The following is a 17,836-nucleotide window of genomic DNA, read 5'->3' as shown; positions in this document are numbered from 1 at the left end:
TTCACACTAGTACATCCTCACATGGTTCTTCCTTGCTTAGTCCCATTCTCCATTTGGATGGCTTTCCTTCCACAGTGAGAACTCTGGCTGCCAACCACATCAGCATTTGTTCAATCCTGTAAGGGAGGGGTGGGGAATGTCCAGCCTTGGGCCCTGTGGGGCCCGCTAAATCCTTTAGTCTAACCCTGCCTAGGCATTAGGAGTGAATTAAATGTCTGACCAGATATAGCAGGCTAAATTTTATCTTGATAATATTGTATGACCTGTGAATGATGTTATAAATGTCCAAATGGCCCTTGGCAGAAAAAGGTTCCCCACCAAAATAGTTTCAGAATTGTTTCACCATACAGCTACAAGAAGCAAACCCATTAAAGAGTTTAGGATTTGTTTATAATTCTAACACACACATGTAAAATTAAACTTTGCCCAAGACCGAGGATAATACTGTAAAATACTATGTTCATTGTTTTCCCTTTGTTCTTAAAAAGGTGACAAACTATATGTGCTTATGGCACTTGGCTCTTTTCATTTAGGAAACTTCCTCCATGTTTCACTAGTATGTTCTTCCTTGGTGTTTTTCTCAGCTGCATTTTACCCACTGAGTGTATGCTCCAGTCTATATAATTGACTATGCTTAAACATTCAATATTCTAGAACTATATGAAAATAACCATGTGCATGTGTATATTCATAAAACTGCAACTGACCCTTCAGGAGAGACCTTGGAAGTGTGCTTGCTGTGTCAACAGTTACATGTACAGTTTACATATTGCCAAATTGCCCTCCCTCTAAAAGACTTTACCATTCTGCATTCCTAGCAACAATGCATGGAAATGCCTGTCTTCTCACAGTCCCACCAATAGATAGCTGTCAAGCTTTTGAATTTCTGCCAAGCTGATGAGTGTGAAATGGTATCCCAATGAAGTTATAAATTTGCCTTTTTCTTATCATGATTGAAGTTGAACATATTTTCATTTGTGTATACCTCTTTTGGTAAACTGAGCATGTTTCTTGCCCAATTTTCTCGAACTTCTGGTCTTTTCCGCTTTATTTTTTAAAGTTCCTATAATGTAGGGATATTAACCCTTTATCTGCTAAATACTGTTGATTTATGTTATATATTTCTCTTCCAGTCATTTGTTTTTTGACACTATTTATAGTATTTTTGCAATGCAAAATACTGTTCCTGTAGTCAACTTTATCAATAATCTTTTATTATCTCTGGATTTTAAGCGAGGAAAGCATCTGGGCTGGGCATTTGTTAGGCTCTGGGGATTAGAGAGCACAAGAGGAAATGACTAAAGGGGCAGCACCTTGCCTGGATTTAAAGATGTGTGCTGTAGACCCCCAAACTGGGGAGAGTTGTGGCTGAAAGCCCTCAGTCCTTGGGCTTGATCACTGCCATGTGGTCACAGCTAACGGGATGGGGCCTCGAGCTGCAAGGACGGGTATTAATAGATACCCTTCAGTCTGTTGTTGGGGGAGGCAGAGTGTGTGGCTTGGGAACTCATGTCTATTGGAGGACTTAGGAAGGGGTGTTGGATGAAGGCCATTATAATATTGCTCTCCCCATTATAGGACCAGAGCCCAGAAGAAATACAGAATGACTCTCCATGTCTCCCAAGAAGTTGAATATTTTGAGGTTCTTGATAAAATGAGGTACACATCCAGGTGTGCAGCTTTGTATAGAAGCAGTTTTTTAAAATAAAAGGAAATACAATATATAGAAGGACTGCTGCTTAGAAAAGTAAACCATAAGCAAACTATCTCATGAACACTGGAAAAAGCAACATTGTTTTCCCTCCATTCCATTTCAGCAGAGCACAATGTTTCCTAGTGATTTCTGCCATCTTCACATCCATGGTAATGGCAAGGAAAGGTCAGAACACGTTTTTATGGCAGGAGTTTGTATCTGGCCACATCAATTTTGGGCATCCAGAGGGTGTAAGTTTAGCAGAGATTACCGAACAAGGTGTTGAAGGTACAGTACAGCCTGGTTTCTTCTTGCTACTTATAATAAGAGTAGGTGGATAAACTGAAGGAACTGTTAAACAACAAGGAACCAGAACTTGAAGATGTGGGAAACAGCCTATCCATATTACAGAAAATAAGCACATCCTGGAAAGAACACCAGTGTGGCTGGACAATTGTTTCGTAAAGATAGAAGTTTGGAACCCGTCACCTGTCTCAGCAGAAACTCTGGCAGGTTGGATTAACCATGATGCACATGGGACAAACTGAAGGCATTCTACAGGTAGGACAATGGATCCACCCAACTGCAAACATGTGTTACCCATCAAGAAGGGGAATGACCCCAAAGGTGAAACAGAGATGAGCAGGTCTGCTACTCCCACAGTGGGCCCAGAAAGTAAAAGACTAGGGGCCAGCATGTCTCTTCCATGGTTTCAGTGGGCCTGGCACTGCCGATGCCACCCAAGTGGGACCAGAGAGCAGAGGACCCAACCAAAGATAGTCCTTGAGCCTTAAACATAATAGAATCTAACTAAGTTTTTGACTTGCTTGGGACCATCAATCCTTTCTTCTCTCCACTTTTGGAATGGGGATGTAAATTCTAGGCCTGTCCCGCCAGTGTATTTTGGGACCAGATAATTTGTCTGGTTTACATGTTCACAGCTAAAGAGGAATTCTGCCTAGTCTCACCCATGTGTGATTTAGGTGGGATTCTGGACATGCCATTGATGTTGGAAAGCATTAAGACTTTTGAAGTTCTTAAAATGGGTGGATGTATTTTGTATGTGGGAAAAATGTGAATTGGGGAAGGGGTGGGGGCGAGACTAGAGGACTGAATTATTCTGCCAAATTCATATGTTGAAGTGATAATCTACTATGTGACTTTTTTGATGACATGGTCTTTAAAAGGTAAATGTTAAGAGGTCCCTAACCCAATATGGATGGATCCCCATAAGAGAGAGAGACCCTTGCCCTAGCCGGCTTGGCTCAGTGGATAGAGCGTCAGCCTGCGGACTGAGGGGTCCCAGGTTCGATTCCGGCCAAGGGCATATGCCTGGGTTGCGGGCTTGGTCCCCAGTAGGGGGCGTGCAGGAGGCAGCTGATGGATGATTCTTTCTCATCATTGATGTTTCTATCTCTCTCTCTCCTTCTCCCTTCCTCTCTGAAATCAATAAATAAATATATTTTTTTAAAAAAAGAGAGAGACCCCCCAGGAAAGCACACACGTGGAAAAAAGGCCACATGCAAGAATGCAGTCACATCTGCAAGCAGAGGAGGGAGGCTTCAGTAGAACCAAACTGCTTACATGTTGATCTTGGACTTCTCATCTCACATACTGAAGGACAGAAAGTAAGTTTCTGTTCTTCAAGGCACCAAGTCTGTGGTATTTTATTATGGCAGCCCTGGCAAATTAGCACACATTCCTAGTGCAGGAAGGAACACATAAACAAACTCTCTTATCACTGAAATAATGCAGTACTTTTCCTCCACTGCAATGGAGAACAGGGATAACATTTCCCAGTGACTTCTACCGTCTGCACACTGAGGGCAAAAGGAAAAGAAAGGTCAGGAGAACAGCTCTTTTGGAAGGGAGTGATGGCCAGACTTGGTCCTCTTATGTCTGTGGAGGTGAGACTTCTGGCTGAAGCCCCGCCCACACTCCCTGCACACATATGGCTTCTCTCCTGAGTGGGTCCGCTGGTGTCTGATGAGGGCTGACTTGAAGCCAAAGCCCCGCCCACACTCCCCACACACGCATGGCTTCTCTCCTGAGTGTGTCCTTTGGTCAGAGGTGAGGTCAGGTTTCTGGCTAGGTCTTTGCTCACACACTCCATACCCATCAGAACCCTCCCCTGAGTGTGTCCTCTGGTGTCTGGTGAGAAGTGACCTGAAGCCAAACGTGCAGCCACACTCGGAGCACATATAAGGCTTTTCCCCTGTGTGTGTCCTCTGGTGTCTGATGAGGGTAACCTTCTGGCCAAAGCCCCGCCCACACTCAGGGCACACATAGGGCTTCTCTCCGGTGTGAGTCCTCTTGTGTCCTATGAGGGCGACCTTCTGCCGAAAGCCGCGCCCGCACTCAGAGCACAGGTAAGGCTTTTCCCCTGTGTGCGTCCTCTGGTGTCTGATGAGGGTGGCATTCTGGCGAAAGCCGTGCCCACAGTCAGCACAGACATAAGGCTTCTCCCCGGAGTGTGTGACCTGGTGAATGAGGAGCAGGGACTGCTGCCTGAAACCACGCCCACACTCTAGGCACAAGAAGGGCCTCTCACCAGAATGTGAGCTCTGGTGTTGGAGGAGCGATGCCTTCTGGCAAAAGCCTCTCCCACACTCAGGACATACAAAGGGCTTCTCCTCCAGGTGTGTCCTCTGGTGCAGGACGAGGGCGATCTTCTGACGAAAGCCTCGCCCACACTCCTGACAGACAAAGGGTCTCTCTCCGGAGTGTATCCTCTTGTGGTTAGTGAGCGAGGACGTATACCTGAAGTGTCGCCCACATTCCCTGCACGTGTACGGTTTCTCCCCCGAGTGTTTCCTCTGGTGTATGGTGAGGGAGGACTTCCGGCCAAAGCCTCGTCCACACTCCCCACAGCTGTAAGGCTTCTCCCCTGTGTGCATCCTCTGGTGCTTGAGGAGGTCTGACCTCTGGCAGAAACCTCGGCCACATTCAGGGCACGCATGATGCTTCTGGAGGCGAACCAGGCTTGAGTTTGTGCTGCGTCCTCGTGTATATCTTTCACACAGGACTGCTCCAGATTCTGAGCAGTCTGCCCCTGTCAACATGTCTGCCCTCTCAGGATTCATCTTCTGGTCTGTTCCTTCACCTCTGTTGCCTTCCACCCTGTGTACTGGTTGACCTTGAAATGGGCCAAAGAATATGCTAGAAGTCCCACTTAGCTGCAGCCTCCTGACCATGGTGCCAGAGCCTTCGCTCTTTCCATCTTCTGCTTTTTCTCTCAAGCAGCTTGGAGCTTCCAGTGGGAAGTGACTTCCTACAGAAGAGCTTGGGGAAATCTCAGGGGCGTGGCCACACAGCACATACTGTCTGAGGAACTGTGGACTAGAAAAGGCTGCCGGGCAGGAGAGACTGGGCTGGAATTCTGTCCTTGGTTCTGCTGGAGAGAAAGTCTGTCATAATCACCACGGTACCTTGTGGACAGTGAGACTTACCCAGCAGTCATTCCTCAGGTCACAGAAAGACTTCTTTTAGAGAGCTGCCTTCCCTCCCGCTGTGACACCTTCATGTGTATACTGCTGCAACCCAAAAAACTCATAAGACGAGCCAGCTCTAAATGATGAGCCTGGCAAATAGTTTCAAGAAAGCCTGAGAGATGGCTTTAGTCCTATGAAGTGCTGCCATTAGAGTCATACATTTCCCGCAGTACAATTATCTCACAACCCACAGGCATTGTCACTGATATAAACATTATCACAAATACAGGTTGGAGCAAAAGCAGGTTTACAGTTGTGAGTAGGTGAAGCACAGAGTTTATTCTCATATTATTTTTGTATTGTTTTCCATATGAAATACTGTAAACCTACTTTTGGCACAGCCTGTATATGCTTTTACTGAAAGTATATGACTTACTACAAATTTCTTTAGTGATTTTTTTCCTACAGGAAAGGAATGGGGTCATTACATGGAATCATTCCACCTGGAGGCCCCATCGGGGAGGCAGTAAAAAGGAAAGGTCAGGGATCCATGCAGGAAATGAACCAGGAGGTGTTGCCACCATCCTAAGCAAGTGTTTTCTAGAGGATATTTGCTGGGTTCCATGCCAGAAAGTAGGGACTCAACAGTGCAACAGTCTGCAACCCTTAAAGGATTCTGGCACCTGATGACCCCAATCAATGCCAACCTGCTTTCTCAGTGTTGTACAAATTGTTGTGAAAGGAACAATACCCCCTGCAATAGCTCTTTACTAGGAGACATCAATTTGTATGCCTTGTTTTATTACACTGGTTCTATCCACCTGAAGCTGATGAAAAAACCATGACACTTAAACTCAGCATCCCAGGCTTTTTCAGACCTACCAGATTCTTTCTTCAGTCACAATGAGATGTGTTTTATAAACTACCTACAACATGGGTTGCAAACTACAGTCCACCAAGGTTTTGTAAATAAGGTCCACAGCCACACACTCTCCAAGTAGTGTCTGTGGCAGCTTTCACAGAACGGCAAAGTTTAGTAGTTGCATCAAAGAACAAAAAGGGTGGAGAGGCTGAATTACTTACTATCTGGCCCTTTAGAGGAAAATCTTTCCTGAACCCTGACTTACATTATTGACTCATTCAATCTTGTCTAAAATGCCAACTTTCAATACTAACAAGGATAGCTACTATGAAACCCCTTCCTAATACTTCAAGCTCCCTAGATTTGCTTTTCAACAAGTTCTTAATAAACTTAGTTATGTGTGAGTATGTGCGTGCACGTGTGTGTATATGTATGTATACGTAGCTAGATCGAGAATCTCCTGTGAAATGGCCTTGATAATCACAAGTGCTGATGTGACAGTGAACATCCTTTCAGTCTTGCATCTATTTCTGGCCATCAAGAGGTCCCACCATGGTTGGTCTCATCAGCAAATGTGCTCCAGTGCAGCTCACTGAACTGTCAGTTTATTTTGTTAATCTGTCCACATTTTCACAGCCTGTGGAAGGTGTGTATATATCTCTGAGCAGCAGTTTCCAATACTTTGTTGTAATTCTGGAATTCTGACAGCTGAGCTTTCAGTATTGCACAATTGTCTACTTGTCTCTGAATTGATGGGAAGAGAAAGCAGCCACTGCCTTCTTCTTGTCTTGCTTGTACACTCGATCACATAAACCCTAAAGCCAGTGGTACACAGCACGCCATGACAGCAGTGCCTTTCACTGGAAAAGGAAGCACTTTGGTGTGTCTTGTACACGAAAAAGTACTACATACTAAACCTGACAAACTCACAAAGGATGGTCCAAAATTAAAACTTTTTAACTAAAAGCAGTTCATTATGAGTAGTCATGTCCTAAGCTAGAAATCTTTCCTGACAAAGGTCAATTTTCACCTTCACTAAGTCTGTTGTTTTGCATCTATGATAACATATCTTTGGAATGTGAAATTAATTTCCTTTTTCTGGACCCCTCAAAGCACAGGCGTCACTGCGGAAATAAAAAAATCCCCTCATTGTTATTGAGTTAAAATTGTTGACTGTTAACTATCCTGCACCCACCTATATAAAGAAGTATGTGTCTATTATTTTACTTTTTATCCAACCCCAGAGGTTACCCCCTTTATTGCTTTCTCCCACCTCCCTAATCTATCACGAATGGATTTCATATAACCCACTCATGTCTCCTCTTTTGATTGTAATGTGTAAAATAAGGTGCAAAACTGCCATTTTCTCAATCCGGTGAGACTTTGCTTCCTGGCAATTGCCATCAGTTTGACACAAATAAACTCACAAAAATCTTTACAGGTTTGAATGTTTCTTACATTGACATTTACTTAGAGTAGTTGGCAGGATTCCAGTGAAGCTCACCCAGGACCCCCAATGGATCTGGGCCCGGTGATAGAATCCAGCAAGGGGCCCATTGAGCCTGGCTCCCCGCCACATTGGGTGAACTTGGATGAGTTGCCTCTGAGCCAGGACCTTCCCTTGCTTGAGGTAGAGGGACAGACTTTATTTGAACTGTTCTTAGAAAATCCTCAAGGTGGCACTAAAAGATAGGAGTTGAGAAGGGTGGCTGGCTTTGATTTTGGCTTTTCAATTGGAATTATTCCACTGCAGTCTGAGCAAAGACTTGCTGATGAGACCCTGAACTCGGGCTGTGAAGATGAGGACATACCCTCCCTCCAGCCAGAACCTTGGGTGTTTTTAGGAGACTAAGAATCTTCGTGGATGTGTCAGAGGACATTCCTCACAACCTGCAGAAGCCCAATAGGAAAATTCCAACTCAACTGTAATTAAACAATTGACTTCTAAGGGGATGCACATAGAAAGGTGGTGTACCTAGTGCTCTGAGTCCTCATAGCTGTATTAAACAACTGGGGAGACAAACTGAAGCACATGTTGAGCAAGCATGTCAAACTCGCAGCCCACAACTGATATTTTTGCGGCCGAGCCAATATAACAGTATGTAAGAAACGTTTTAATAAAAACTTCCTAACTTAATTTTTACAATAGCCTGTTATACATAATTACTAATAACAAACTACAATGTTCGCTAATGACTGATTACTATAATCGTGGTGCATTCGTTTCCCTTACGCGCCGGCGCACCATTTCTCTCCACTAATACTAACAGCAAATATTTTAGCAGCCGATTGCCATGTCATTAGTCTTGGACTGACTTGTTTGGTGTGTGCAACAGGAAATATTTCACTTTTGGAGAACAAGAAAAATTATACTTATTAATGTGGGAGGTTATTCAGTGTCTAGTAAGTTAATGTTCAAGAAAAAATATTTTTATTAAAATGTTCTATTATTTTATGTTAACGATTACTCATTTGTTTCAGCTCTTTGTACTCAGCATATCTCTATTGAAATAAACCTATGTTTCTATGAAAATGGAAGCTTTTGTTTTTTTGTGGCCTTCATAAACTTAAACCTTGTTTATTTGGCCCGTGTTAGCCTTTGAGTTTGACATGCTTGGCCTAGAGGAGCTCATGTTATAAGCAGCACACTTCGACCCACTATATAACCTTCCTAGAAAATTTGTTGAGACTGCAGAAATCCAAAGAAAGACTACAGTTAAAATGGGAAGTCGTGCCTCTAAGGTCCATGAATCCCAAGAATCCCAGCTCCCCATTAATACTCCCTCAGAGTTCATGTATAATTCATATGGAATCTCAACTTGCAAGTATCTACAGAAATGGGGAAACTTAACTAAAAATGGTATCAGCTTGAAATGGCCAAAGTGGGGGATTTTTGAGACCTCTAAATTGATTTTTCTGCATGCTCAGTTAGAAAAAGCCGGCTCTAAAATGGAACGAATGGGAAGCTTATCTTGATTGGAAATTAGAAACTTTTAGGAAAGGCTCAGCTAAAATATCTTCCCTACAGGAAGTTAATAAGAAAATTTAAGGGACTGTCTCTGAACTAAAGAAGGCTTCCAAAGCCACTAAATGCCAAGACCTCATTCCTCCCCTTCTACAGCTCCTCCATTATACCCTTTGTTCTCTGAGCTTCCTTATACAGACTTGCCCTCCACCTCCCTTCTTCCTTCTCTCTCCCCTCTACTACCACTCCTTATTGACCTAAGGAAAAATTATAAAAATTCAGAGAAAGATAATTCAGGAACTTTAGCAGCTTGTCTCAGGTAGAGGGAAACCAGTGATTGTATATATTCCTTGGACTAGCACAGAATTAAGAAATCTAACCAAAGATTTCCCTGACCCTCTTCAGGACCACAACAGGTTTGCAAAGGCATTTGATTTAACTGTTAGAATATATGATTATGGCTATTCTGACCTATTCCAATTAATACACTTACTGGTTTCTGAGAACAGGGAAATAGGATGGCTGAATCAGGTTTGCTGGCATATTCCTGTAGAGAATTTTTTTTTTTTAAACGGAGAGAGACAGACTGGGGAAAATGCAGGTCATTAGCTCACCAGCTTTACCAAGCCATACCTAAGATTCTTGCCTGGAAAATGGAGTGGACCAAGATCCAACAATATAAAAGAAAGTCTGATGAATTGGTGCTGGATTTCTTTGAACATTTTGAAAAAACTTGCGAACAATTCTCAGTTTTGTCTCCACACAGTTTTAAGAAGCATCAAAATAACCTCTTAATTTGGCATTTTTGGAAGGACTAGATAAAGAGCTTGTAACTTTGATCAAACAACATGAAATGGCAGACAACCATCAGAACTGGCTATTCTGGCTGGTCAACTATCAACTTATTCAAAAGAAAGAAACATATAAAGCTGCCAACTTTATGAACTTAAAGCTCCAACAATTAAGCAATCAAGTCAGATCTACTGAGAGGTTTCTTAGACAAGGGCAGAGAGGAGTCTTTTTACTATAAAAAGCCCGGTCAGCATAAGGATTGTAGGAAAGTGAAATGAGATTTACAAAGAGTAGAAGAATAGAAGCAAGCATAGGGCTGCTTTAAGGACTATGAGAGGGTATTTCCACTATTTACTAATACTTTAGGAGAAACTGAAATTATCATGAAAGGGCAAGTTACTAAGGCCCTTGGAGATACTGGGGCTACGTTATCCATTCTTAACCCTACCCAGCTAAGCTTCCCTATCAGAGTAAAGCTTCTGTGCACATGGTAGGGGTGTATAACCAACCAATGACTGTTTTTAAATCAGGACCTGTCTCCTTTCAATTAGGGAATGTTATGAGGCAACATATATTTTTACTGGTCAAATCAGTCCCAATTTAGTGGATAGAAAAAGATTTTCTTGAAACCCATGATGCCCACATATCCTTTTCCCAGAAAGGTGAAATATACTAGTATTCAGGACTAAAGCAATCAGATACTGAAACAATTGGGGAAATTATTATTTTAAAGGAACTTCCACAAGAGGAAAGTAATGTTAAAACTGAACGTTTGTTGCAGTATGTTCCAATGCAACTTTGGATCCTTTCCAGTACAGATATTGTCAAGATCAATTCAGCCACTCCTATTAACTATTGATAATACTTTGCCTCTACCTAATATTAGCCAATATCCTTTAAGACCTGATGCACTAGCTGGAAGTAAGCCCATTATACAAAACTAGAGGCCCAGTGCATGACATTCGTGCACTGGGGAGGAGGGGGAGGTGTGTGTCATTCAGCCCAGCCTGCACCCTTGGGTCCAGGACCCCAAGGGGTCCTTAGCGCTGCCGTGGAAGCGGGAGAGGCTCCCGCCGCTGCAGTCACCAGCTGTGAGCCCTGCTTCTGGTGAGTGGCGCTCCCCCTGTGGGAAAGCACTGACCACCAGGGGACAGCTCCTGCGTTGAGCATCTGCCCCCTGGTGGTCAGTGCGCCATTCGGTCTATTTGCATATTAGGGTTTTTATTAGATAGGATTAGTTAAAAAGGGGACTTATAATTCCATGTACAAGCCCCTGTGATTCTCCTATCCTTCTAGTAAAGAAACCAAATGGAAAGGATAGAAATTTGTACAGGATCTCAGCTATACATAAGATAGTTATTCCAAGACATCCTGTGTTCCAAATCCACATATTTTTTATCAGCCATTCCTTGGACTGCCAATATTTTTCAGTAATAGATTTATGTAGTGCATTTTCTAGCATTCTAATAGAAAAAGTGCATTCTCTCAATCCATTAAAATTCTCTATGGGTTTGAATGTTTCTTATGTTGAGAGTCTTCTGTATTAAATATGGTGACTGAGGTAAATATGGTTAATGTTGCCCTTATGGGAACCAATTCTAACCATTCGTCTAATAAGAACATTCATTCATTAAAATTTTTGTATTTAGCTAGTAATATGGCACATTTTAGCTAAAAGTGATTTGGAATTCCAGTGTCCACTTTGGATAACCCTAAACTTTAACATGGTTTTAACCTATGGTTCTGTCTACCTGAAGCTGATGAAAAATCCAGAAGTTCCTGAATAAAAGCATAAATAAAAATAAAATTTAGCAAAGTAATGATTTTCAGTGAATCAAAAAAATTTCCATGATGTAGAAGAAAATCAGCTCATAAACTCTTGAAAAATCTACAACTGCTCTTGGGCCGATTGATTATTGAGATCAATAAAAGTACATCAATAATTGTACATGAACTCAAAACTTTCCAATACAAAGAGAAAAACCAATGCCTAATGGCTCATTAAGGAAATGTTTCCTTCTGTAGCTGCTGGATGTAGTAGAAAAGAACAGCTGTTAAGTGAATGGCCTTAGACACTGGCTCACAAGAGGAATGCTTGTGCTGTCACTGCTTTTAAACAGTTTAAAGAATTCTAAGACTTGGTTCGTAAATGTAAAAGGTGGATGTTTTCAATGTTAATCAGAATTAGTCCTTAGAAATTGGAAATTTTTCATAATATACCATGTCCATGATTTTAAGACAATATAAAAGAAATACTAACATATAATTAATTTTATGTATCAACTTATCTGGCCACCAATGTTTAGTCCAACATTATTGTGGGTGTTTCTGTGAGGGTGTTTTTGGATGACTTGAACATATAAATGGCAAGACTGAGTTTGGCCAATTGCCCTCCCTTTATGAGTGGCCTCATCCAATCAGTTAAGGCCTGAATACAACAAAAGGTTGACCCTCTTCCAAATAAGAGGGAATTCCTCTAGCCTGACTGTCTTCACGCTGGGGCGTGGGGGAGGAGGACGCTTTGGTTTTTCCTGTTTTTGCACTCAAACTGAAACATCTTCCTGAGTGTCAAGCCTGCTGGCCTTTGGACTGAAACCATATCATCAACTCTCTTAGGTCTTCCTATGACTCCATAATAATGAAAACCGATTCCTTATATCCTTATAATACATTTCATTGTGTGTGTGTGTGTGTGTGTGTGTGTGTGTGTGTGTGTGTGCGTGTGTGTGTGTGTGTGTGTGTGTATGCGTGCCTAGACATTTATTATAAAACTACACATACAGTTACCTTATTCCTCAGTGTACTGGGTTGAACAGTATCCCACCAAAACTCATGTCTACCTGGAACTGCTTGCATTAAACACCTCAATCTTACCAACCAAACAGATATTGCTAGAAACTGTCAGAATAGTCAAAATAAAAAACAGTGCTAACACCAAATGCTGGCAAGAATGCAAAGAAAATGGATCACTCAAACATTTGCTAATCTATATATATAAAAGGCTAAGCAATTATCCGACTGACCAACCGTCTGACCGGCTGGTAGGTATGACTTGCACTGACCACCAGGGGGCAGATGCTCAATGCAGGTGCTGCCAAGCGACAGCAACTTTGCAGAGTGCCCTCTCAAAATCTGGGACCCCTAAAGGGATATCAGAGAGCTGGTTTCGGCCTGATCCTCAAAGGCCAGGCCAAGGGACCCCACCTACTAGAGGGACCCCACTCACTCCGCAGAGCCCTTTGAGCTGCGGTGCCGTCCCAGGTGCGGCCAGCTGGGGAGGAACCATGGGAGGTTGGCCCCAGGGCATGTTTGGCCTGTCTCACCCAGTCTCGCCCTGCTGGCCACGTTCTCATTAATTTCCTTTCAATGTGCACGAATCCGTGCACCAGTCCACTAGTAGGAATATAAAATGGTATAGCCATTCTAGAAATTGGCATGGCACTTTTTTACAGAACTGAATATGCCACTACCATGTGACCCAGCAATTGCACTGTTGGCATCTACCCCAGAAATGATAACCTTATGTCCACATAGAAACCTGTACACAGATGTTTATAACTGTAAAAAACCCAAATGTCCTTCAGTGGGTGAAAGGTTTAACAAACTGGTACATTCATACCATGGAACACTACTCAGCAATAAAAAGGAGGAAATGTTGATACATGCAACAAATTGGATGAATTTAAAGAGAGTTATGCTGAATAAAAAAAAGGCAATCCCAAAGGTAACATATGGTATGATTTCTTTTATATAACATTTTTGAAATGACAAACTTATAGAGACAGAGAACAGATTAGTGTTTGCCAGAATAACAGAGGGGAGAAGAGAGGGAATTGGCTGTGGCCATAAAAGGATAGCACAAGGGGTCATTTTGATGGAACTCTGTATCTTTGAATCTAGTATTTATATGAATATACATGGGAAAATGTTCAGAAAACCAAACACACACACACACACACACACACACACACACACACACACAAGAATGAAGGTAAAGCTGATGAAATCTGAATGAGGTCTGTGCATTGTATTAACAGAAACACAAGCCTGGTTTAGCAAGAAAAAAAATCAATGCAGTTCACTAAATTAAAAAACTAAAATAACTCTCATCCAACAAGGTCTAGGAGAGAATTCTATGAAGCTGATAAAGGACAGCTATAAAACTTACATTTAGGAGGAAAGCATTCCTCATAAGACCAGGAACAAGGAAAGGATGTTCACTCTGACCATTTAAATTCATTCACTGCACTGAATGTTTTTGTCGTGCAATGAGGCAAGAAAAAGAAGTTAAAAGATATACTGAAAAAGAAAACTATACTTTAAATATATATATATATATTGATTTTTTACTGAGAGGAAGGGGAAGGGAGAGGGATAGAGAGTTAGAAACATCGATGAGAAACATCAATCAGCTGCCTACTGCACACCTCCTACTGGGGATGTGCCCGCAATCAAGGTACATGTCCTTGACTGGAATCAAACCTGGGACCTTTCAGTACGCAGGCCAATGCTGTATCCACTGAGCCAAACCAGGTATGGCAAGAAAACTATACTTACTCACAAATAACAAGATCATCTATGTAGAAAATCCTATACCGTAAAAAAATACTGCTAGGACTAAGAAGTAAGTTTTCAAGTTTACCAGTTGCAAAGTCATTATACATAAATTAATTGTATTTCTATGCACTGTCAACAAACAATTGAAAAATGAAATTTAAAAATAATTTAAATAGCATCAAAACAGAGGGGTAAATTTGACACAAGATGCATAAGACCTGTGTACAAAAACTACAAAACAATGCTAACAAAAATTAAGAAGTATCATAAAAGTGAAGTGATATACTCTGTTTATGTATTGGATGGCACAGTATTATTTACATGTAAATTCTCCACAAATTGATGTAGATTAAACTCCATCCCAATCAAAATCCCCGTAGACTTTTTTGTGTGTGAAAATTACCAGGCTAACTCTAAATCCACATGGAAATGAATAAAATCTCTAATAACTAAAGCAAATTTTAAAAATGTTGGAGAATTGGTACTAAGTTCTAGCCTTATTATAACACCACAATAATCATGACTATGTGGTATTGGCATCAAGATATACAAAGAGAAGAGTGGGGAAAAGACAGAGTCCAGATATAGACCATACACACATGGTTAACTGATTTATCATGAAGGGCATATGCAATTCAAAAAAGAAAGGGTTGTCCTTCCAATAAATGGTGCTGAAAAAATGGGTATTTGTAGACACACACACAAAAAAGACTTAAGTACCTAGTATAAAAATTTATTCAAAATAGATAATAGACCTAAATGTAAAATAAAAATTATTGAACTTTTAAAAACAAAAAAATACATATGAAATCTTTTTGACCTTTAGGCAAATATTGTTTAAATATGCCACCAAAAGTGAGACTCATGAGAGAAAAAAATGACACTTGCATTTCTAAAGTAAGAGTTGCTCTTTGAAAGATAAACTAAGAGAATGAAATGCAAGCCACATTTCAGACAATATTTGCAAATCAAATGTCTGATCATGGATTTCTATAATGAATATAGGAAGAGCTTTCAAAACTCAATAAAAAGGTAAGAAACCAGTTTTTTAAATGGGTAAAAGATTTAAGTGTTGACAAAGATGTGGAGCACCTGGAATTCTGCTGGTGGGAATGTGAAAAGGTGAAGCCACTTTGGAAACAGTTAATATAAAACTTAACCTTTTATATTTAGTAAAAAGTTAAATATACACATATCACATGACTCAGCCATTCTAATCCCAACTAGTTATCTGAAAGAAATTAAAGCATATGTCTACACAAAACTTGTCATGAATATTCACACAGGCTTTATTTGTATTTGTCAGAACTGGAGACTATCCAAAGTCTTTTGATAGAATAGTTGAATAAATTGTGATATCAAGAAATTAACTACTGATCTATGCAACACTCTGCATAAGATTCAAAGTAATTATGTTAAGTGAGAGAATCCACTATATATTCTGTATTCAATTCCTATGAATTCCATAAAATGCAAACAAATCTACAATGATAGAAAGCTGGTCAGTGGTTTCCTGGAAATGGGAAGGGAGGAGAATGAGGCATAAGGGAACTTTGGGGTGATAGGTATGCTTGGATTTTTTGGATTGTGGTGATGACTTCATGGATATAAACATACATCAGAACTTTTAACCAAAGTTTACTCTTTAAACAAAAGTAAAATGCCAGGAATGTTGAAAATAAAACAATGAAAAAAGATAAATCATGAAAAAATTATCCTTACCTCCCAACATTCACATAAAATTAATTCCAGTTGGATTAAAGACCTATAATGTTCACAGAATTTATATGAAATTTCTACAAATCAGTAACAGAAAGAAACAGCCCAAATAAAAAGGAGGAAAACACTCTGAACAGGCACCTCACAGAGAGGAAACACCAATGGCTAACTGATACAGGAAAAGATGCTCATGCGCACAGGAAAGCAAACCCCCGTGAGGCTGCAACGCAGAGCGAATACATGGGTCAAACACGGGTCTGACAGCACCTGGTGTAGGTGAGGGTGTGGAAAAGAGCTCAGCGCTGCTGCCGGAGTGTGAAGTGGCATAATAGCTGCAGGCACAATGTGGCACAGCCTCATCAGGCTGCGGCCACTCGTGCCAATGAACCGCTACTGCACTTGCTCCTACGTAGGCATCTGGAAAAACTCCTGCACATTTTTCCAAGGAAGTAACAAGAATATATAGCAACATTATTTAACAGCCAAAAATCAGAAGTAATTAACTCTCTAAAAGCAAGGAACTTCAACTGCATTAAAATAAGAATATTCATATAATGTAATTATGTAAGTTTTTAAAAATATGAACTAAACCTACACGTTATGAGTCTCACAGAAAGTGGGTGAAAAGGCATGTTCCAGAGGGATGTGTGACATTACAATATTATGTGCAGAGAAATTTACAAACATGCAAAACAACACACTATATTAGCGATTTTAAACCTTTTTCAACTCATGGCAAACGAACTACTAAAATGCTGCAGCACCCCAAAATAATTATTTTTTGCCGATCTGACTAAAAAAAAAAAGTATACTTTTGGTTCATTCACACCAGACAACTGTTGTTGTGTTGGCTGTTGTCATTCTTCTATTTGGCAATCTACGGGAAAGAGGTCAGTCAGTGCCCCTGACTAAATAGTCAGGTGTTGCCTGTTTTAAAAATTCTGTGGTGCACAAGTGTGCATAGGCAGGCGTGGCCTCAACCTGATTAGGCTCTGCCACATTGTGCCTGCAGCTATTATGCCGCCTCACACTCCAGTGCTGCTGCACACTGGTGGAAATTGCCGCTCTATATGGTTGAAGGACCATCAAATGGAAAATAAGGATAAAGGTAGTCATGGAAATGCTGATGCAGGCACTGGATTCTCAGGGACAGGATGGAGGAGCAAAATACCACCAGGGAAGCTGCAGGGCTGTCACCTGGACTTAGAACGTCCGTCAGGCTACCGGGAAGGCACAGTGGCACTCACTGCATAATTCTTTATACCCTTTTGTAATTCTAAATAATCCATCATAAAATTAAAAAAAGTTAATAGAGTGTATGGCTAGAATCAATGCACAAAAATGTTACCAGGTTAAGAAGAGTAACAGGACATTATCTAGCTGGGGCAGATGACTTAGGCTCAGAGGGCAAGTTATGTTGAAGATCAGGCCCAACAAGAAAAGCCCAAGAATAGGGAGACCCTAGGTGTGCTGGAGAAGGGATGCCAGTGACAGAGTGATGCTCCTGGGGGAGGAGAGCAGGGGGGGGGGCCCTCTCTGGTGAGCAGGAGGGCAGGGAAGGGAGGGCTGGAGAAGAGCTCCCCCCAGGAGCTCACAGATGCTGCTCCTTCCTCACCTGCCGAGCGCCTCGCGGGCCTGTGTCCTCGTCTGCTTGGTGCTTCTCACTCACCTGGACAGAGCTCCAGACGGCATTCGCTCTCTCCGCGCCAGGGCTCCGAGTCCCCTTGCTCCAGTTGTGTGATGGACTTTGGTTTGGAAAAGGCAATTCCTACTCACAGGAAAAGAAAGCAAGGTGACCTTGGGTTTAGTCAGCGGAT

General features: G+C 41.5%; 1 protein-coding gene across 2 annotated transcripts in view; it reads right to left on the bottom strand.

Moving 5' to 3' along the window:
- Positions 1-738: 738 nt before the first annotated feature.
- Positions 739-17,836, bottom strand: part of ZNF169 (zinc finger protein 169) — a 38,449-nt gene continuing 21,351 nt past the window's right edge. Inside the window, exons 4-5 of one of the 2 annotated variants that reach the window (XM_079790932.1) lie at positions 17,689-17,787; positions 739-5,087 (exon numbers count right to left, since the gene is read on the bottom strand). In XM_079790932.1, coding sequence (XP_079647058.1) covers positions 3,538-5,087; positions 17,689-17,787 — 1,649 coding nt within the window. In that variant the 3' untranslated portion in view covers positions 739-3,537. The remainder of the gene's footprint in view (positions 5,088-17,688; positions 17,788-17,836) is intronic. The other variant, XM_079790933.1, reaches the window with a different exon arrangement.

This window comes from Cnephaeus nilssonii (genome assembly GCF_951640355.1).
Source record: "Cnephaeus nilssonii genome assembly, chromosome: 14".
NCBI classification, from domain to species: Eukaryota; Metazoa; Chordata; class Mammalia; order Chiroptera; family Vespertilionidae; genus Cnephaeus; species Cnephaeus nilssonii.
Note: the sequence above shows the minus strand (reverse complement) of the source record. Positions and strands in the feature narration are given on the sequence as shown.